We start from the raw sequence: 22,910 nt of genomic DNA, 5'->3' as shown, positions 1-22,910 counted from the left end.
CTTTTCAAGATACAACTGCCTCAACAAACGGATCACCCTGATGGTATCCCAAAGTCCTCGTCGGACATTCTGTTTCAAGTTATCTCGCTCAGTTTCGCGCTTGTTTAGAAAATGTACGATCTACGAAGAAATACGGTCGGTGGACCATCGACCATCGACTTAAAACAGTGGTTGGTTGGTTACTCGCCAGTATAGAAAGCGCCCCGGAGTAGTATCGCGCAGACCCAATGATTTGGGGTGTCACAGTGTCTGACTCACCCGACATTGGCCCTCTGTGATCTTGCGCGAGTTTTCCACGATCCAGCCTCACTCACTTTGAGGAGAGCTTGGAGGGTTGATCCCCAATGTTTAAGATCTTTGGGAAGCGTTAGGTGAGCTCCGGTGATACTGAAGCAGGAAAGGAAGAAAGGGATGCGTGCAATAAACAGGGGGATGACGCATCCAAACTCGAAGGACCCTGACCCAGCCGGCAGAAAGAAAAGATTTTCTGCCCTCTGTCATCCCCGCCAACCAGATCAAGTTGGGCCAGGAGTTGATCAAAACATTCCTGCCGACCAAATGTCCTCTCCTGGAGAACTGCTGTTCATTGGTGGATATACTTTTTATCTTCTGGACATTTTGCTGAGATTTGGAGGGTCCCTTTGGAGGAGAGAAAGACCGCTCCAAAAGGAAGCACAGAAAGAACCACGGCGATTGAGAGAAAGAAAGAAAAAAATGTTCGAGTCTTGTCCTCTTTTTCGTCTTGAAAGGCTTTTTGTTCGATCCCCTGTGTCAGTCAGTCTTTAGGAGCAAGGGTGCCTCTAAAATGATGTTCGAACGAAATGGAGATCCAATATCTCAGCTTCGAAGGGAGCAATGGATGATGATTAGTCAGCAAGTTTTGGTACACATGCTTGTAGAGGATTTATGAGCCAGAGATTCACACCTTTTTCCACTGTCATTGGTGCAGTGGAATTGAATTGGGAAGATCCTGAGTCCTTTCAAGGCACCGAGCTTCTTTGAACAATACACTTTGTCATCAACACCGTCAATCAAATTCAAACCATACTGAATGGCAGGTTGACTTGCATTGAAGAAATTTCTTTCAGCCCACTGATGAAAAATGACCACACATCAAAAGTAATGACCTCGTCCAACATCATTAGAGGCAAAATTTGAGACTCAAACACCTCTACCCTCTCGCCCAGTAGTTCCACTGCAGTGACTTATTCCTCGTTAGAGACTTCTATCTTGGACCACAAAAGGCAAATCGTCACCCATTGACATGTAATTGCATTCGTTTGGTTCCTTTCAAGTGACCCCTTTTAGAGGCTGAAAATTGGTTTTACAACTCTCTCCCTCTCCCCAATGGAATAACATCGCTATGCTATTGAGTTCCCCTCACAAGAACGAATATCAATTGGGCGAAATGCTAGTTTCGTTGGTTTGGTTCAGTTGGCTCTTCAACCGACGACTCAAAAAGGGACGGACGAGTTGAGACTGAGACTCGAGAACCAATAAGAGGAGAATCGATACTTTCTTAGGGAAAAAAGTGGAGAAAGATTGGGTGTCTAGACGTTTGCACTTTGCATCCTTCTCATTCTAATTCACTTATACTAGGACCTTTCTTGAAGCTAGCTTGTCATGACGCATGAGCCGGTATTGAGGGAAGCTCACTTTTTTCCGGGGAAGAAGAGAAAAGAGGCCGATGTCTTATAAGTATAATAACACTTGGCATTGACAACCAAGATAAAAAAAAGGACAAATCTGATATGATTGCCCAAAGATCTGCAAGCCCATTGAAAAATATGTTTGACCTTGGTACTTTATCACCGCTAACTTGAACCCAATTTGGGGGATGTGTAGTATTTTGTCATTCATGGTTGAAAGCTGACACTTTTTTCAGGGTTGTTTCCTTGCCATTTTCGGCGGAGCAAGAGCGCCAGATGCTGAAACTCATGATGGACACCCGAACATGTGTACTCAAGTCTCTTGGAGTCAAGTTGCCGTGGGAGAATGGAGATATCCTGTCCGATTCTGAGAGTCTCCATTTAGACGACTAGTTCCTTGAAGAGCCAATCTTAATGGACAAGCCAGCATCACTTTCCAATGGGTGAGGAAAAACCCGTGTTCCAACACCACTTTTTTCATTACCTGCTTCAATTCAGTTTCGCTCAAACACGCCATGAAACTTTAGATTGTCCTGATGAAAAGGCTCAAAAAGTGTCTAGACTCTCTTAAAAGGAAGAAATCGCGTGATGACGATGAAATTGAACAATGAGATTCACTCTCAGTGCCGGCATGCAACATGAGAACAACCAAGATCCAACCAAGCCTTGCGCATTACATCTTTTTTTCCTCCCAGTCATTCGTTCTGTAATGTAATTTCTATTTAAATGTTCCGATGTTGAAAACCAAGTGCCTAGTATTCATCCCACCAAAATGAGAGAATGTCATGCTGGCCCTTGATGTGAGACAGAAATTGCCCCCTAAAGAATTACCCAACTCAGCATGACAACGGGAATGGAACAAAAAGAGAGAGAAAGAGCGATCTTGAGAACCTCTCCTGGATCTCCAGAGCCCCATAAGTGATACCACTCTGCAGCCTCTGTAGCCAAACAGTAGGTGTCTACTAGAAGAAAGACAAGCAAGGCCCTCCAAAAAGCATTTCTTCGTCTGTGTGTGTTTTTTTTCGATCTGATCCCGATGAATGAATAACTTATTCAGCCTGGCACTTGTCTGACCTCATCAACGATTCAATCTCGAGCCGAGATCTGAACTATGTATTTCAAAATGTTCCTGCCAGATTCTTGTCATCTGTGGCGGATGCTCGTTCATCAAATGAGCTCAATTGGCTCACTGAATATGATTAAGCGCAATATTTGCTTCTGAATAGAGATTCATGATAGCCAAATCTGACCCCTTCTTTCATGTGTTTGGATGAAGTTTGCAATGATGAAGAAACGGGTTTGATTCTTCTTTCCTCATCTCGAGTTCATTGAGCTCGATAAATGAATAGACTAGATGGATGTGAGGAGTCCGTGGACGAGAGCATTTATGCTCCATGCCAAGACTCATCAGGTTTATGATATGTTTACCTAATTCAATTACCGTTGAATCCCTAGTGAGATTGACATCCCAATGCATCTTTCTCGAACCACACACGGTCGGCTAAAACGAAATGCATCTGGTGTTCGCTGAATCATTGAGTAAACTGAAGAAAGAACCCCAACGAGGGGTGCTTTTCATGTTTTCAATTCGTTTGACTTTAGATGAGGGCAATCGCTCTCTTGAAGCTGAAACAGGATGGACAAACTAGCCTCCTCGAAGATCTGATCGTTATCAAATAATGTGACAGAATGTCAACGGAGAGATGCTGCCGTCAATCGTCGTGGAGCTCTCAAAGGGCATCGTGGTCCACTTATAAAAGGATCTCTTGTTTTTTGCGAGTCAAATGAAGAATCGAGCTCATCTCGAAAGAGCCTCACGCACGTAGTATTTGCTCTGGTTTGAAGTGGGGGCCCCATCTCCTCAGGTGACACGAGTGTCGTCACAGTGGTTGGTCTATAATTGGGCTCCCCAATGAAGTTTCTGAAATGGAATTCAGTTCAAACAAAGTTCGTTCCCGATTACGAATTGAAACTGCAAATGTTTCTTGTCTTAAGCTGTGAAATTCTAAAAGTTCAAGCAACCCTCATTAATGGCTTGGATTATTTAAGAAGAAATGATCTAGGATGAAAACAGGTTGGTCTCAGTTGAAATAAAAGCTGACATGCTTAATGTCAACAAAACTAGAGGCAAAGATGTTTTATTTATTCGATGAGTCTTCCTTTAAGTTGAGCATTATACGCATATTGTCCTCAAAGCAATTCAATTTGGAACGAAATTGAATTTGTAAATTGATCTCCGTCAAGTTGAGTGATTGCAAAATTTCTAGTTCCGCTTTTGGGATCGATTTTTCGTGGACATCTTTAAGTCATCATCACACGATTACATACATTCGAGAGAGATGCAATCGTCTATAATCTAAACTATGCGAGAAAGTCTCTAGATTCGACATCTGTACACTTCGAAGTCAGCCTACACCTGTCAAGCCCTTGCTTGCACTGAATTCCAGAGACGTGTGCTCTTCCGATCTGAAGGCCGAATAAATGCATGCATATACGAGTACGCTCTTTCAATCAATGACTTGTGCTCAAAATATCTTGTAGTGTTATAGGTCCATTCTTAAAAAAGCAGTCCCTCGAACATGACATCGGTTTAGTCATGAGGAAACTGTTAATGAAGCCCTGTGGATTGAACATTCCATAATCACACTATCATGGTTGTCTCTTGAACTATCACCATGTAATTAATGGTTCCATATTGGAGCTTCGATTTGCGCTCTCATATTTTGTAAGATGAGGAAGATAACCATTGACCCTTCCATCCCCGTTCCGTTTGACAATTTATCAACAAATCTACTCTGTATTACCAGAGTGTTCGCAGGGGTTGAAGATTCAACATATTCCTTACCAGTTCTTGATTCCTGGGGGAAACAAAGAGACGGAAACGCGCGTGTCACAACTCCCAAATGACCCACATCAAAGAAGGAAAGTCATAAGGTGTCTTTTCAAACAAGAATTGCGGGTCTTCATGCAAGAACGACGTTACTCGTATCTCCAGTACGTAGCGTGTTCCAGGATATTTATGCTTATATCATGTCTATGTGGTGTGGTGAAGCTGTGAAACCCTTTTCCATCCTGGAATGGGGTCTGCCAAGGCATCCGTTGGGTTTCAACAGCAATTCGTTGGGACCTTTTGATGCAATAAAAGTATGGGGGTCAGTTTACTTGACTTCATAACCTCTTGGTGAGTTTGACACCCTCTGGTTTTGGGTCTCGTTGTTGTTTTCTGCAGGGGAAGAATGGCGACAAATATCACGAGCAACGCCCACGGTGATCCAGCTAAATTCTCAATATTCAACTCAAAAGCTGTTTTACAATGTTCAGGAAGTTTGAAGTTTGGGTGTAGCTTTGACACCGGATAACTTTCCTGGCTTACTTTCAGAAAATTGTTTGCAGAAAAAGGAAACAGCGAATTTGATAATTGCATCATCCAGATTGGAAACGTTATCTCCATTACACTTCTTATCCTTTATTGAATGGAATTTGTCTGGGTTTCTGAACTGAAGGCTTAAAAGAAACTTATTCGTGAACGGGGATTGTTTGTGGTGACTTGGAGTGATATATGATGCTTTCTAGAAAAGGCAGGTGTCATTTGCTTAGGTAAAAAATTAGCTGGGACTATGGTATATAGAAAGATAAGTTCATTCCGATCTTGGAGACTGAACAAGCCACACGCTAATGCTACTTCGGTTGGAAAAGTAGCCCTAATCATTATACAACACCCGCCTTCCATCGACCAGAATTCACCGCATGAGTGCTAGCTGGTGTGATAGAGTGATTCGATCAGATACCATGTCTGGCATTGACAACATTCAAGATTCATGCTGTTCAATCAATCATGCCTTGTCTGTCAGTTCTCCGCATTTTTCAGAGCCAACAAGCTTCACAGGTCTTCTTTTCATCAGATCCCTTTCCCAAGAATTCTTGGGTGATGGTTTCGGCAGAGCAAATTCTCAACAGACCACGTGGCGGAAGCATGGGAAGCAGGTGCCGCCACCAATTTGGTCGTAACATGCATGCATATTTGGCAATCTTTAATGGGCCTTGTTGGATGGTACGAAAAAAAAAACCGCACGGAGGACTTGTCTTCAAAAAGTTGGGACTCATTCTTCGGTGAAATTTGGAGAAAGGAAAAGTATTATAGCTCCCGCTGCGTCGGTTGCATTTCTGCGAAAGCGTCCTGTGAAAAATACGAATGATAACCTCTTGTGGCTGGCTGCTTGCATGGCGGGTTTTATCATTAGTCCTACCGAGCAGGTTCCCGAACTGCAGATAGCAATCCCCCATTGTGGTTGTAAATCATTGGAATGACAAGAGATCATCGCTTTGAAGTTCTGAATCTTCTGGGAGGAACGAAAGATGGGGGCCAATGTTTTGGAGTGTCCGTCCCGCTTGTTTCACTCAGCCCAAAGAAATCATCAACAAAACGCTCTTTGTTGGAAATTCTCAAAAGCTCAAATGCTCAAATAGTAGAGCGAGTGAGAAACACGAAGAAGGAGGTACGTAGAAGGAGGGTGCATTTCATCGTTGATCTTCCTGCATGATTCATTCTCAAATGATGTTTCGTAACAAAGAACGAGAAGATGGAAGGGTGCGGACTGAAAACTAACATAAATTATGGTGTTAAAATTGGGTCAGTCAAACAACAACGTATTACAGGCATGTCTGGTGTTGAAAGATTTATGTACTCGGCTTAATGTTACATGACCTTTCTTTGCTTGTTCTGTTATCTAGCCGCATTCCTTTTGTGTGGCAATTCAAGAACTGACGTATCATGGCCCTCTTTCTGATTGTATACAGATGATTTTCAAACGTTATTTTGTCAAGTGGCTCAATGATAGTGGGATCTGAAACACGTGCGTTCAATTTCGATTCAAAAATGCCGTAAATGGAATGATTGATTTCCCTATTTCTTCCACTTGAACACGTGCTTGTAAAGTGATTACAAAATGCCAGTCGTAAACAATGTCCAAACTTGAAATTCAAGTGAGAGCGATCTTTTTCTACGGTTCCCTTCACAATTAGGAAGATAGGCATGTTACGATTTGGTCATAGGCCACATAAGTGAGCCAAAAGCATTAAAATCCGGGCAAAGTTCTTGGATTTTTGTACATCAAACATTAACAACCATTTTCGAAGCATTTCCGCATAACTTTTATTTTTTGTCATAACACTAAGTTACAAAAAAACCAACGTATATATTCGACGTTCCAGCACGCCTGTTCCAGTTTGATTTGACCTATCACTTAACAAAGTTGGACTATACCGATGCATAATCTTTTGAATGGCAATTGTTTAACACAACGCCTTTTTAAACATCCCTATAATACTAATTAATATAGCGGTGGGTATTGAAGACAGCGATTGAAACCCTCTTGAATGTTGGTCATTAGTCCATTCTATTCATTTAATGAGACCCTATTACATGGTGGGTTCTTCTAGTTGTGAAAGCAAACTTGCAAGGTATTATATTTAGAACAAACCACGGACTTCTCGAGATGTGGACTGCGAACGAACGCCAAAATTTCGTACCTCTTGAACCGTTGATGGTATTCCAAATAATCACTTCATACGACCACAAGATCTGGTTGAATAGATAAACTTGGCCAACTTTGAGCCCAACACTATGCTTAGGGAACTCAGGAGATATGTCTAAAGTTATCCCGTAAACACAACATAAAATTGGAATTTACGGCCCACTCTTGGTCAGCTACATAAGCTTTTGACGACATAACTTTGCAAAGATCCACTTCACAAGTAAAGGATATAAAAATGACCAGCCTTTAATTGAAGAGATCTATATCTCTTATTTTGTTTCTTTAATTTACAAAGTGGCTCAGAGTTGCTATGACCAATAGCAAGCCGATTTGGCGGGAAGCTCATTCGCCGTCCATATTTCTACAAGTCCGTGAACAAACTCAGGACAATCAGAAAACTCTTCCTGTAGCTTGACTCATGAAGCGATACAAAAAGACTAAACGCTCGCATCACTTTGAATACTTAAAATGGCTGAAACGGAAGGAGACCGATGTTTTGAGTTCAAATGTAGATAGCTACAAAATTTTGCAATATATTAAGAACAACAAAGGCGTCCCAGTTAGTGCGCAGGATGGAAAATTAATTGGTGGAAATTATATTGTCAGGAGCCTGAATGTGAAAATTTAAAAGTAAAAAATATCTTTCAGACATTTACTTCAATCGATTTGAACACTTGCGAAACGGTAAATAATTTGAAGTAATTAAGTGGGCTAAATGGGTTCTGCTGAAACGTTCTAATGGGGCACGACTACATTACACACTAACACTTTTAACACTAAGTGTTAATAGGCAAATTGGTTCATACTACTTTGCATCAATCAAATGCAACATGTGCAAGTCGAATTGATAAATTTTGTAATTTTCATACTCCTTTTCTATGTGACCTAATTTAGGTGGGAATGCAGCTCAGTAGGATCATGAAAAATATTTTAAACTGTTAATCATTCTTATATCGATATAAGGTCGGCTCTGGCAATATGATAATAATGATATAATGTCTCTGAGGGTTAGCCTGAATTTTGCTCCAGAACTTGTCCAGCTTAGATTGAAAAGGCGCTAATTGGCTTTCGAATGTATTTCCTTGAGTTTATTTTTTTCAGAAGAGAATAATTTACTTTTCTGACTTTACTACTCATCTACACATGACGTCTATGGTGTGCGTTTTGAATTTACAACTTCAACCCCACTACATTTAGGGTTTAAGAAACGTATGAAAGGCGAGTGTCGAACTTGTAAGTTCCTTGAGTTGAGTTCAATCTATCTTTGCGATTTGAGTTGTTATCAGACATTAATAGGCCATTAAAAAAATGAATTGATTGCTTATCAACAACTTTTTTCATTTCAATTATCATTCAGCTGATATTGTTGAAAAATAGCAAACTTCATAGTCATTATGTTAGTATTTTTAGCTTTGAAAATATCTAAGTTTACTATAACGAACCTCTGATTGTATGTCTGCTATAGAGGGCAAGCCCTCTAGTCTGATAGAATTAACAGATAGTGCTTGTGTGTTTGTGAATCGCATTGTTAAAACTAAATGAATAGATGGCCCCACAAATAAGGAAGCCTGTGATAAAAATAAAGCATAGGTCGTTTGGTGTTTGCTTCCACAATAATACCTTGATCATTGGACTCCATTTATGATCTAAATTCGAGTAAACTGTAACCTGGTTATAATAAATTTGTGGAGTCATTGCGGTGGTTCCAAGTTGTATTCGACAGCATTCTTTGCTAGACTGCGTCGCTATGACACCAAACATTGGGAAAAACATGTTTTTTTGTTATTTTTTTTTCACGGGTGGTTTCTTACCAGAACAGGGAATCTATTACTCTTTTACTTTTACAATGAAATATTCTAATTTGTCTATTTGCTATCTTTTAAACTTCATATGATAATTGATCTATCAAAGAAGGCGAGCTGGCAGACGGGGCTTGAATGAAAGTTGGGTTAGGTTAGTTAATCAATAATTCATCCAAATTAATTATCGAAGAAACAAGATCGGCAACACCTACGTTTTCCCTATAAATATTAGGGTAAAAATCATACAATAAATGAGTGCAAGCCTCCGAATAGAAACTTTGATCAATGGACACTAAATGTCATATGATTTCGAATTGGCTCGAAAAAGAAGCTTTGGAGTCTCTTAGTTATATTGGTCAGTTTCAAAATGAAGTAAAAATTGGGCTTACCGTTGAAAATGTATTTACATTGGCACGAGGTTGCTTTTGTAGGGATACACGGTATGAATAAAAGTAACAAGGTCATTGACTAATATGCTAAGACATTATTAGAATTAGTTTGTCTTTTCTACATGTTGAGTTGATCCTTTAGTATAAGGCATGTAGAACTATGTAGCTCGTAACGGTTCTGGTGTTCTCTAACAAGCTCTATGGTTGTTATTCTTTATGACTAGGGTTCGGAAAATAGTTTGTAATTTTGGTCAAAAAAAGTTGCTTTTAAGTCACGACAATCGGCCAAAATAAGTTTTAAAAAGGTGAAAACGGTTTTTTACTTGTTGGGTTATTCTTTTTTTTGCGGACTTCCTTACCGCTACCAGGATTGGAATCCCAGCAGTTCAAGACGAGAAGATAATTAAAGTATTCAAGTATTAATGTGGTATTTAAGTTAAACATAGCTTCATTAATAGCTTTCACGATCTTCCTTCTCTTTGGGCTCAGAGCAATCCCAGATTTTTGCCCTCAATTGGGTCTGTTGTAAAGGGATTCGCTGTTCTTGGATGAAGTTCTCCTCTTACCAACGGTTTGAGGATGGACACCGAAAGGTTCACACACCTCCCTGGGCCTCTTGCTGGTCTCCAGCAGGCCCTTAGTTTTGGTTTTGACATCAAGTCTGCTCTCACTTGCATTTTAGAGCATTGTTTTGGTGGAAAACGATGGGAGGGTTACCACTTGCCATTACGTAAAAACTAGATTATTTGCAGTATGAAACTACTATATGTGCTAAACACTTCCTCTTGCTGAAATGTCAAATAAGTCTTTGAGCGGGGACAAACAAGTTGTAGTATTTTTTCCAAGTCCTCCCTGGTACAGGACATAACTTCAGGAGGCCAAAATCAATTTGCCTCTTGCTTTTTCGTCTAAAGCTTCAATATCAAAATAATGGAACTCGCCTTGAATTTGAAGAATGTTTCCTCTTCGTTTGTTTTGCTTTTCCAGTAGAAGGGTGGGGCACCAAGATTGCAAAATATTTAGGTTTCATGCCAATCCTTAGCAGAGATGGTAAGTTCCATTTAGCACTACTGATATCTGCAATATAAGGATTCAATTCACCCTCGGTTTTTACTCTGAACAAATGTTTATGAGATGATTGGGTCGTTTAATTCCACTACTTTGTGTTATTATGAAGTACTTCTAAATTTCGAATCCGTCGCATATGTTTTGATTGAAGAATATAAAACAAGTGGACAAGTAACGCAATTTTGACTCACGATTCAAAATCTTCAATCAAGAATTCTTCTTTTTTACGAGTTCCTACTCGACTACTCTTATTTGATTGATTTTACTCAATAACATATTTTACTAGCTAGTGATTTTTTTCATAGGTAAGTATGCTCCAAAAGGTTTTTTTTACTGTGATTTAATATTTTGCAACGAAGTGAGCAGCTTCGTTAATGAGATAAGTTCCTTGTCCAAAAAACGTACATGTCCCTATCTCTCTTTGAACCAGATACCTTTTATAAAAGGGTTATTGTTTCAGCTATCATCACAACCGTGAAACCTTTCCGACAGGTAAGTCAAGATCAAATCAAAATTATCTGGCCAACTTTAGTGACCAAGTTTGAGTAAGTTGTTGGCACAATCTACCGTTTCATTTGAATTCTGAGATTCGTAGTTTTTTTAAAGCCCCATTTTCTACGAATTGTCGAAGTTAGCACTTGACAATTGTAACCAAAGTATCTGAATTTGTAGCGAATGTTCGTTCATTTTTTTGTTAGCTTTCATCATTTCTAGTCTTAATAGTAGATATTCTAATAATGGATATTCCTACTCTTGTGTCCCTATTTGTCGATTGAAGGATTGTATAAGCCATAATTTGTCTGGAAAAGTGGTAATCTCGAGGGACAATCAACCACAGTAGAACAGTTTTTATACAATATATGTTTAAAGACTTGAAGAAAGTCGAAATGACCAAGGTAACTTGAACGAGATCGTAATTAATGCCATCAAGTTTCGTTTGTGCAATGCACAGCAAATCCTTATTCGGGCGTCTCTTTATGCAAACTAAAATAGAAAAGAAACTGCACAAGTATGGTTTTAATGAATGTTGATTTGGAATTGAGGAAAAACATTTCCAAACAGCAATCTGATGTCGGCTCAATGATGGGTGTTAAAGTAAAATTTTACCATCGAAGGCAGATTTTAGCGATAAACCTTAGGCGAAGAAATGCTTGTTTACTTGTTGATGGCTGAACGAATACGTATACTTGGTCGCAATCCCTTAAGGTATCAAGCATTGTAATTTCCAGTTATCGAAAGGACCAACATTTTATTTTTATTCCTTCAAACAAAAGTATTTGGCCCATCAAACGATTCAGAGTATATACCTGATTTCTAGTTTTTTTTTCTTTCGTCAATGTTTAGAACAAAGTTCTCCAAAAAATCCCTTTCAAAATCAGTGAATTTTAGATTCCCTTTTTCAAAGCTTTTTCAGTTGGAACTCTTGCAATGGCGTTCACCAAACGTTAATTACTCAACGCTTGCCTCGACCATTTTGCAGAAACTAACTATAACATTGTCCATTTGTCCAACTCTCCGATAAGCAAGTCCAAATTCCGTATCAGATTGGTTCCTCGTATGTTTGTATGTGGATGCAGATATTGGCTTAAATCTTTCTTTGGAGAAATGTTGGGGTTGAGAATCAAACCGAGGACATTTTTCCTGGCAAGAAATTGCGCTAATCCTTGTGCCATGTCTCATCCCGTTAAAAGTGACATCTCGGCAACGAGGTTAGAATCCAAGACACTTAAGGAGAACATTCTTGTCTTGCTTACACTGCCTCTTTACCCGATCAGTTCCATGAACTCCTTTTTTTCACATCTTAAGTGTCTTTTTGATATCATTTGACAAATTGCCTTATCCGCTAGGCTTGATCATGGCGGTACCTAGTGTCTCTAATGATCCCCCCTTTTGCGCATACTTGGCATTCATGGAAGGAATGTGTGCCTAAAAATATTTTTTATTGATTATATCAATTACGGGGTTGGCTGCGATGGAGCCTTTGCTCGGACTTTTTTGTGTTTTCCGCAATGTCATAGACTAAATGAATTCATTATATTTTCAGAAAACTATGAAGATTGTATGTTGCTTTGCACTTCTTTTGGTCTCTCAAGTCTTCGGGAAAACCATCAAAACCCGTGGACAACGCCTGGCAAAGAAAAGAGACGGTAAATTGCGGCAGGTTCTTAGGCTAATATGGAATAATTATTCGAAGTTGTTGAGACGGAGAAGTTTTCACCAATGGAACAATGAAGGGCGACCTTGTAGTCTGAAGGGATACCTTTCATAACAATACGAAGGGACTTTCTAGTCAAGGAATTGGAGATTCTTGCAAAACAACATTTGAAATCAATGAAACTATTGTCATACTATTGGCGATGAAGTGGCTCTTGATCAAGGCTTTTGTTGGTCGAGGACCAAACAATTTTTTTCCAGACAATGATATTACCAATTCAATTTCAACTATTTTGAAAATTATAGTCAATGAAACTTTGCCGATTTATTTCGCGTTGATCACTGCAAGAATGAGGTCAAATATAATTAATGAATGCGAACGATTATTTGTCGAGGCATCCATCTTTCTAAGCAATCGTTGAGGCCAAAACCCTTATTCTAGAGTTGAGTTAATTGGCCTTTGTTCACGTTCATGGATGTCATTATGTGTTATTGTAATACGGCCTTAGACGTTACAGCTCGATCGCTTCAATTCTCGAACTTCTTGGACCGTTCGGATCCGGCCTCCAATGCCCCAATCAAACCCTTGCCCACAGCCGAAGATGATGTTATATGTCCCCCTGAGGTCCAACTAGACACTGGAGTTACGCCAGTGACCCTGATCATTCCCATAACCGATGCAACCGGATGTTACGAGTTTACAACCCCTGGGTATGGCGAGAACACCAGATATCCAAATGCCTTAAACGCGGCCTACGAGTGCACATATGAAATACGGGTGAGCTATCCACGTCAAGGGAGAATAACACACGTCGGTTAGGTTTCCTTTACACACAAAGGATAAGTAATTGATGGTTATGAAACCATCTGATTCTATTATATATGTTGACCTGTCTTTAGTTCCAATACAATTCTTAAAATGCTTTACAGAAGTTCGCACATAGGTTACATTTCTTCATTTGACTTTGCACCATTGCAATCAAAATGTCTGATCTCTTTTACAGCTTCCTAGTCCTAACTTGAGCCCCACGTTCACGATTTTAAAAGACGAATTCGAGTTACAAAGGCGTAGTAATGACGGCCTGCGATGTCCTTTTGATAGTCTCATCTTGAAGAACATCGTTGAAACTGGACAGAGTGTGGACGATGTTGAGAGCTTCGATAACAACGTCCAATATTGTGATGAACTTACAGAGGACAAGTGTTTCACTGTCGAGCCAGGAAATAACAATAATCGCTTCCAAATCATATTTAAGGCCAACAATATCAATAGAAAGAGGGGTGCCAGAGGATTATTGTGCTTTTAACCAAGCTGCTTCAAACATAGACACTATTAGAACTTGAAACGTTCTCAAAATTTTGGATTCAACCATAGAATATTATGACTCGTCTTCATTTGATTGCCTTTTGAGACAATATCTTTGGCGAACAAAACCTTTGTGGGCATTGGTGTGCCCAAATAAGCACCAATAAAATTGCAAAAGTGATCCATAGCCTTGACTCGGTGTTCAAGTGCATACATTTCTACTCTGAATTTGCAAAAAATGCGCCAATATTATTAATCGCCAATTGTTATTGCTCTCTAAATTGCCAAGTTTACACCATCAAACCAAATGGTTTGTTATCCGGGACCATCATCATAAGAGTGCAAATTGTGACGTCGTGTAAAATTCTTCCCATTGGCATAAAATATATTTTCATCAGCAAACTCTAGAGTGCAGTTCAGTTTTTGCCAATGCTAAGTTAGCATTCTAGAATAACCTGTACTATTAAAGAATATATAGGTAACAGGTTTGTCGCCATGTCATCACTTGGTTCATTCAGAGTTGGGGGTGAGAGAAACTGGGCGATGGAGAGTAAAGCCACTAGTGCCTTTGTCAAAAGAATGTAAGATTACATGCATATAATGTTGTTCGACTTCTCCATTCAGACGCGGTAACCACGTTGAGGATCGCAGGCGACGTTTTGTTCCAAAGGTCCCATGCAGGAACTGGGGTAACTGGACGTACGTCTGCAACATGGGCATTACAAACATGAACATCAACGTTTAACTTATGCTTCTTCCTCTCACCACTGTCAAAGTAGTTGAAATACTTTATTAGGTGTTGACTGAGATGATGTTGGTAGTTTTCAAGAATATAAATGTTTAATCTGAGCTAGGATTTGATAAATCAATACGATCGATGGGATGTGTCAAAGTGCCCTGGACTAATTGGATATATTTGTGCAGAACCACCCGCAGTCCCCAAGTGCTGTGTTTCTTGCGGACAGAGTGAATTCATGCCAAACCCCGCAGTGCGAGTTGAGAGGATTAGTCATTGGCAAGGGCTTGCCATTCAAGTTAATAACATTATGATGCCTAATTTGTTCTATTGATCAACAGTCTTGAGTGATCAATAAACTGATGTTTTACGTATGTAAAAATTTCGATGAAACCATTTCGAAAAATCATTTGCTTAAAGTTTGATTCGTTTTGGACAAAACTTTGAAACAGTTTTGTCCATCCAAAATTGCAAGAATCCAGACTGTCTTTTGATTGCTACCTTTTTCCCCTGGAGCATACAAAGAGCAAAAATGAGATGTTCTTTTGTTATTTCATTTTGGCACATTTTTGGTTTCAATCTGGCATTTTTTGGCATATTCTGGTATGTTTTGCGATGTAATCTGGCATGTTCAGAGCCCTAAGAACGGGCAGCACTGAAGATCACAGCCATACTTCAGAAAAGCCTTTGGTAAGAGAACTAACGGGTTTCGGAAATTCCACAAGTAGTAATGCCATAAACCATTGAAAATGTAAATTGAAAGCCCTAATCGTAACTTCACGTGTTTATTAATTTGATTCCTATCAGTAAAGAGGAGAAAAGAGGTGCCTTTCAGCCTTTCAGAAAGAAGTCAAGGAGGACAAGGTGAAAGAAACCTTTCACTCGACAGGAAGGATTTAGTCAAGAAAATCCACCGAAACCAAGAGGATGACAATGGGCCTAAAACCTGCGTATGGGGAGTTTGTTGAAGCATAATGGAACACTTTTAGTGATATTTACCTCATCCACACGATTTATGACATCGTAATCAATGCTGCCCCAACCCTCCAAGAACCGGGTAATCCAAGAATTAAAGAAGGATTAAGCCCATGTTGCAGCACTGACATCCGAAATGGGCGTGGTATTGGTTCGGTGGGTGACTCGGTTAACAATGTACCAACTCCTTTGACAACAAGCCACAAATTGGACAATGCAAACTAGAAATTTGTGTTGTTAAAACAAATTTCCTTCAACTTGTAAATACAGATCAGCAAAAGGTGCTAGTGGAACCAAGTAGTCTCTAGGTGTTGTGGGTTCAAACCCAGGTCTCCTTTTGGAGAAAGGTCAGGGAGGAGAATGGAACCACGGACCTCTCTCATGCAAGGAACTGCGCTATCTACTACGCCACGTTTCCTCCAGTTAAAAGATTACCTTCTGACATCAGAGTTTGAACCAAGGATATTGTAAATAGTTTAAACCCATAACATCTGGGGTTATGATTTTCTGGCAGAATAGCCAGAACTTCCCAGAAAACATACCATATCGGTATATCATGCCAAGAAGACATCAATGCCATAACTAGAATGGTTATAACTAATAAAAATGGTTACGATATCCTTTGTACACACGGTGGTTATAGTTTCTGGTTAACTGTTTGCTCAAATGCCAAGACATAAAGATATCTTTTTCTTCGCCAAAGAATGAAAAGGAACAACTTTTGTGAAATACACATGTTTAAAAGTAGCTCAGATAAGTGTGTAAGATAACTAAAAGCCTATTAAAATGCATCACTGTCAAAAACGTAGTCAATCAGTATTAAGCATACTCTTAGTTATGTATTGACCTAAAATTTCATAAACTTCTATTTAGAAAATGCTTAGTTATTACAACTTAAAGGTTGCGTTTTACGCCGTAAAAGATCGAAAAATGGCCTAATCATGTTTCCAGTTACTTCCAAGGAATATGATTAACTCTTTCAATGACACGACAAGAAATAACATTTCTCCATTTTCTTTAAGATTTCTTTCGAAGCTAGAGGTAGCAAAAATTGTCGCTTAAAACCTACAAAAGATGTAAAATTGCCTTTCATTTTACTTAAGTGCCAAAAACTACATGATCCTATCATATTCCCAAAATATTTGAACGATACATGCACGTGACAGTTTAATTTTCAAAATTGTCACTTTTTGCAATAATTAATTCTACGTACTAGCGAGGTTTTTATTCAACGTTAATAGAATTTTGTCAAAGCTCAAGATTAAGCTTGATTAAAGTCGCGATTGACAAGTATGGCGTCAAAATTGCGAAATATTTTCTTTAAGTAAGTTTTAAGTTATATTGCAAGCTATGTTCGGGTTTTTCTACCTGCTTCAGAAACGTGAAATATTTCCATTTATATTTTAGGCATAGAAAAAGCTTATTATATCGCTTGGCAATTGCTTTAAGATATAACCGGAGCAATTTGTTGTCAAACTTGATGAAAATGCAATCTTTGAAAACAAGATATCTTATCGTTTGCTCCATGGATTTGAATAAAATTTTAGTAGGAAACGCAACTAATTTTACTCCCAACATCTATTGATTACATTTGTGAAAATATTATCTCTTTATAGGTTTTAAGTGGATTAATATTCTAATCTTAGCTAGAATCCAAGATGACTTTGTACAAAAGTTGTTCCTTTTGTTTCAATAACAACGAAAATAGTTATCAGAAGGCTTGGCATTTTCAATAAAAACTTTATCAGTATGGTGAGTAACACCGTGTACAGGCAGACAATAATACAATCTGATGAATTAGTAGAAATTAGAGCACAATAGTTTTAGCAATAGTTGCCTCAGTCAAAAAGAGGAAGATAGCAAAAATAGACATGTAAGGGAAATATTGCACTTCCATTACGCATTTCAAGTCAACAAACAGGGACCGTCCAATTCTCCATTTTGCAACGCATTTGTCAGGTTTTAAAAGCCCAGAATAAGCCGGAAAAGAGGCCAGACTAGAAAAATATGCCAAATTCAATTTTGCCTGCCAGGGGGTCCCAAATATGCCCGATGTACACCTTTTGGCATGCCAATATACTGCCTAGCAGCGCTAGTGATATTACTATGATCTAGCTCACTAGCTCGCTCGGATGTCAAATCTCAGGAGCTTATCCAAGCGACGCCTCAAGTAACTCTTTGCAAATTGTCCCATAGTTGCTTTGCTCCGTGAGAAGATAAAACATATTGAACAGGAAAAAGTTTGAAGTGAAAGGCCCACCAATAAAGAAAATGCACAAAGGTGTTGATTTTTCAGCATTTCTGAACTATTTCAACCTCTTTGGGCGATAATTGTGACTCCGTTAGCAGATGTTCCAACTCTTGTTTGCCTTAATGATGACCTTAATCACGGACTTCTAAAGATGTGAACTGCGAAAGGAAGTAAACATTGTTTTTCTCCTAAACCATTCGCTTTATTCCAAATAATCACTTCATACGACCACAAGATCTTGTTGAATAGATGAAATTGGCCAAGTTTGAGCCCGAAACTATGCTTAGAGAACTCAGGAAATATGTCCAAAGTTATGTAGTAAGCACTACATAGAATTCTAATTTTAGGCCTGCTCTTGGTCAGCTGCATAAGCTTTGAAAGGAACCACTTTAGAAGCATATAATATGAAAAAAACTACGTTTAATTGAAGAGATCTACGTTTCTTATTTTGTAACTTAAATTCGAAAAGTGGCTCAGAGTTGCTATGACCAAGGGCAGGCCGAGTTGGCGGGAAGCTCGTTCGCAGTCCATATTTCTAGAAGTTCGTGCCTTATCCATCTACTGAGTCTGAAAAGAGCCCGACCAAGTAAATCAAGCCAACCTTTGGATTCAGAAACGGATCATGATGCCTACTCACAAGAAAGGCAACAAAATAAGAACATCAAGGCTTGAACTTCGTGCAGAAAGACTAGAATAACAACTTTGTTTGCGCAAGAAACATTCTAAGTCTGCCAAGATGAACAATGGTCATTTATTTTGAAAGTGCTATAGCATTAGCATAACTAGCCTCTTTAAAACCATTCATAGATTGGGGTAAACAGAGATCATTCCAATCCGGGAAAAATTGGTCCCTTAATCGGTCCACGTATGGTTCCAAATTCTTGCATTCCTTTGAAATGAATTCTTTTTGAGGAAACGGCAATGGGTTGTATATAAATTGAATCAAGTTGCCGAAAAGCACGCAATCCACCTGCTTAGGCGTATCTCCTAAGAAAAAATGTTTTTCGCCCAAGGCATCCGATATCGCCTTGAGATCTTGGAAAGAAAATTCAGCAATCTCTTGGTCCTCATGTTTCCCTAAACCGTGACACACTGTCTTAAACCGCGTGCCCATGGGTTGAAAGAAGGTCCAGAATTTCAATGATTTTGCCGGATAAGTTTCCAAACAGAGCGCATCCACAAACATCTTCATGTTACGACCGTATCTCCAGAAAAATCCGGCAATAGCTGTCCGATTCTCAACCATTACAGTCATAGAGTGAGCCAAAGCCAATTGCTCTTTACCGACCCCATCATTGTCACTCACATTGAAGTATTTTGTGAGCTTTTCGATAATAATTGCAGAGTCCGGGATCTGTTCACCGTTCAACTCCACATATGGAATTTGGCCCTTGGGTCCGAATTTCAAGGTATAAACACTCTCATACGGAATCTTGTGCATTCGAAGCCAAGTCTCAAGCTTCAGACAAAATGGAGAGATACTTCTAATGAAAGGCACACACGGGAATTGGGCTAAGTAGACCACATCTTTCTGGTAATTTGGCTTGATAAGCTTTGGTTTTTTATTTCGTCCAAATTTCTTCTTCAAGAAGACAAACAAACCAAGCCCTATTTCAGCTCCAACAATCACGATGCAAGTAAATGCGAAGAACTGGAATAACATGGTATTTTTTAAGTTTTCAAGTCGCACGGTTCCCAATTTAAATAGTCGAACACAGCGAAACAAGCAACACCATCGATTTTCTTTCTCTTTTGTTCGTACAGCTGATCAGCTGAACTTTAAGCGACAGAGAGATAAACAGCATGGTAACAGACAAGTCGCTTGCAATGTTATCTCCGGTGTGCCTCTGGTGGGGACAGGCAACTCTTACCTTTTTGAGCACTTCAGAATGTTCCCCTGAGCTTGCTTTATTCGCTTTGGGTTTAATTGTTTTCCTTCAAATTCTTTAACCCTGAATACGAGAGTATTGTTGCCAGGGCGCGTGCAATTCATAGCCAATTTTAAAAACCTGCTAACAACTCTGAGTCACCTCTTAACACATGATTAATGAGATAGTTACCAAAGTTTTGATTTTTCTTTTGGCACACAAAGAAAATAATCAAAAACTGAATTGTTTGTTTTGAAAATAACCCAGCAAGTTTCAGTTGCTGCGATATCCGGATCGGCGAGATGGTCGACAATTCAATCATTTTTGTCGCGAAATACTCATTAAGAACTAGTACCGAGGTAACAAATTGAATCGTTCAATCAAAGAACAGTTATTCTTCGAAACTGAATCTTGCTAAATCTTCGAAACCTATGACTGGTGCATCATTTTATAAGCAACATATTTTCAACCTCAACTGTCTGCCATTAATGTTGATTGTTTAATGCATTTATCAAATTAAAGAAATGTCATGTCATCAATTACTCCGATTGAATTTGGCCTCAGATTGAAACACCATTGAGATATTTTTGATTTTCGGATGTTCAGCGGACTTGCAAACAACATTTATGCCCCAAACGACTTCATTTAAAAAATTTAAGGTGATGGAAAGTGTATGTGGGGAAACATTCAGCAGTAAACATTTTTTTTTGATCGCTCTTAGTTACAAATGGGTGGGTGAAGAAAGGTAAATAGGTAATGCCAGGGTGCTTCTTGAAGAACTTATATATGAGCAGGATAAAATAGCTTTGGAGAAAAAAGTCTGTCCTGTTTACCGGAAGCAGTTTTGCCCTGAAGAAGGAAAAGGCTGTCAGTTTGACCAGCCTGAATGGTGTCAAAAACTTCTCAAGTTCGGCCTTGAGAAGTACAATAGGAAGAAGGGATGTAGGAAGGTAGATTGTCCTTTTTTCACCCGTACATGTGCCGTCAGTCCATGAGACTTAAGACGTGCTTTAATGTACGGTGTACCTCCGTCCACGTAGAAGGGACGCAAAGAAAAGCGAGAAATAGGATAGCTCAGTTTCGTAGTTTTATCGCTGACCCTATTCCTAAACCTAATCCCGCCCCACCCCCCTTCCTTAACCCATTTANAACTTATAACAAATTAAATAAAAAGGACCGCATCATCTCCCCTAGAATTAGGGCCCCAGCACGATTAAGGATTGTCTTCAGTGCCCTGAAACTTTTCTGAACTTTGGTGCAAGCTCGGGCTTCACAGATGAATCACGTGGACTCAAGGATGGGCTTATGCCCATCCTTGAGGCAGTCTTGATGCAGGGCTTGTTGCTGCATGAATTAGTACTTCAGAGAAGGGTTAGGGTAGGGTTTGTCCTGTGGCGAAAATTGCTAAATTGCAATTTCCCCCAGATAATTGCCCTGTGTAGCAATAAGGCCTCCATTAAGACAATTTCATTTTTTTCGGTTCATTTGTGAGGCTGAGGCCTACATCTAAGTTCACAAAAGTATCCCGGGCCACTTTTCCACAGGAGATGGTGCGGTCCTTAAATAATCCGCTTCCTTAGTGTCTGCCCGACGTCATTACTAATAGAGAAGTGTAAAGCTTTGAGATGCCATACTAGGGCGCTCTCTGGTTCTACCATGAAGTATGTGTCACCACACATCTTACTCATGACACAATGTTGGTACCAAATATTTTTTTCGTATTTTTGCAAATTTTTGTCACTTGCCATGTACTGTCAACTTCTAGCAAATGCATGTTGGACTTAAATTGTATAAAATTATTGTCGAACGATGTTCTACGATCGTGAACAATTTTGCCAATGAAGATTTGGAAACACTGGAAGAGCTAAAATCATGGTAGTTCTTGCCACGATTGTGGCGCAGCCTGGCTAGCTCACGCAGCTGAAATCCGATCCGGTACTTTACACGTCTCTATTCTAATGTAGCTGCCCAACCCATTTCCCAAACCCAACCATCCCTATCAGCTCATGCAGGGACAGCTGGGCTAACGCGCACGGAATACTCTTTTTCAAATCTTTTTCAAAGCCAAAAACACCGTATGGTCGTTAAAAAATGAACTCTGAGATGTCAGCAGCTTGCATACACTGAAGGTTGCGTTGGTTACCTTCCGTCCATGACGTAGCGTATTGTAACTTTTGAAGAGTTTTTGGTTGAAATGAAAAAAATATTGCATAGAAACCATTTATATATTAGGTTGATTTCATGATAAATTAAGCGCTAAATTGTAAGACTCATTCATCTGACCCCCACAAGAAAAGGACTTAAGCAATAATGGTTCAATACAATAGTTTTAGTTGGGCTGGGTTGGAAAGGGCTCAACCAATCTCTAAACACAAACAGTGCCTGAATGTAGGTATAAATCCATGCAGCATTTATACTGGTGCAACAAAGCAAAAAAGAAAATGGACTCAATGATTAATAAAAGCATCCCACACTCATACTTGTTTCCTAAATACCATTCAAATCCGAAATCGTATTGTCTAACCCGTGTGTACATTAACTGGATATTGTTTTATTGCGATGTGTTAGACATCATTATGGTTGCAAAAGTAAAGCCAATGGTAAGTGTGTAGGTGTTCACCGCAATGAAGACAGTTGCAGGTCATGGACCAACAGTAATTGGAGACAAACTGCCAAATCGGCCCCAGATAGGTTCATGAGAGATGATGAGAGACTTGTGCCCTGAACAAGCGCGCCAAATTGTCTTTGCTCTAACTCCTCCATGAATAACGCTAGAGTATGTAGAGCAGCTTGACAGCTGTCATCTCAAAATTCACTTTTTAACGACCATAAAAACACCGAGAGGCCGACTTTTGAATCGATCAACAAACTCCTTATACTAATGGCGTGCGGAATACGATCAATGCAAGCGGGGATTTCGCTTAAAAAGTGATAGTGTTCGGAGATTTCAAAGGTCGTGTTCCCTCCAAGAAAGACCTCACTGGTTTCTGCCGCTGGTGGAGTGTCATTTACCCCNGGTTAATTGCAATCAGATTTAATCGAAATGCGCAGCTGACTGCCCGAGCAGAGGTCTCCATGTATTTCATCCGTCTTGCCTAAGCATACTTTTGGGCTCAAACTTCGTCAAGCTCATCAACTCAATAAGATCTTGTGGTCATAGCAAGTCTTTATTTGGAAT

At 39.4% G+C, this 22,910-nt stretch overlaps 2 protein-coding genes and 1 long non-coding RNA gene across 3 annotated transcripts; 1 reads left to right on the top strand and 2 right to left on the bottom strand.

Annotated features, from left to right (window-relative positions):
- Nucleotides 1–5,265: 5,265 nt before the first annotated feature.
- LOC131889156 (uncharacterized) lies at nucleotides 5,266–10,304 on the bottom strand. Its single transcript, XR_009374178.1, has 2 exons — nucleotides 5,897–10,304; nucleotides 5,266–5,826 (listed from the first exon to the last, which is right to left on the bottom strand). It is a non-coding gene; the product is annotated as an uncharacterized LOC131889156 (long non-coding RNA).
- Nucleotides 10,305–10,906: 602 nt separating this feature from the next.
- Nucleotides 10,907–14,309, top strand: LOC131888770 (uncharacterized). The gene is made up of 4 exons (XM_059237699.1): nucleotides 10,907–10,934; nucleotides 12,487–12,589; nucleotides 13,106–13,374; nucleotides 13,601–14,309. Exons 2-4 carry the CDS (start codon nucleotides 12,493–12,495, stop codon nucleotides 13,901–13,903), a joined length of 669 nt encoding a protein of 222 aa, XP_059093682.1. The 5' UTR covers nucleotides 10,907–10,934; nucleotides 12,487–12,492; the 3' UTR covers nucleotides 13,904–14,309.
- A 4,284-nt stretch (nucleotides 14,310–18,593) lies between these two features.
- Nucleotides 18,594–19,828, bottom strand: LOC131888988 (failed axon connections-like). The gene has a single exon (XM_059237966.1). The coding sequence runs from the start codon at nucleotides 19,525–19,527 to the stop codon at nucleotides 18,616–18,618; it is 912 nt and encodes a 303-aa protein (XP_059093949.1). The 5' UTR covers nucleotides 19,528–19,828; the 3' UTR covers nucleotides 18,594–18,615.
- Between the last annotated feature and the right edge of the window lie 3,082 nt (nucleotides 19,829–22,910).

The sequence above is a fragment of the Tigriopus californicus genome, chromosome 10 (assembly GCF_007210705.1).
Source record: "Tigriopus californicus strain San Diego chromosome 10, Tcal_SD_v2.1, whole genome shotgun sequence".
Lineage (NCBI taxonomy): Eukaryota > Metazoa > Arthropoda > Copepoda > Harpacticoida > Harpacticidae > Tigriopus > Tigriopus californicus.
This window is presented reverse-complemented; position numbering and strand designations above follow the sequence as displayed.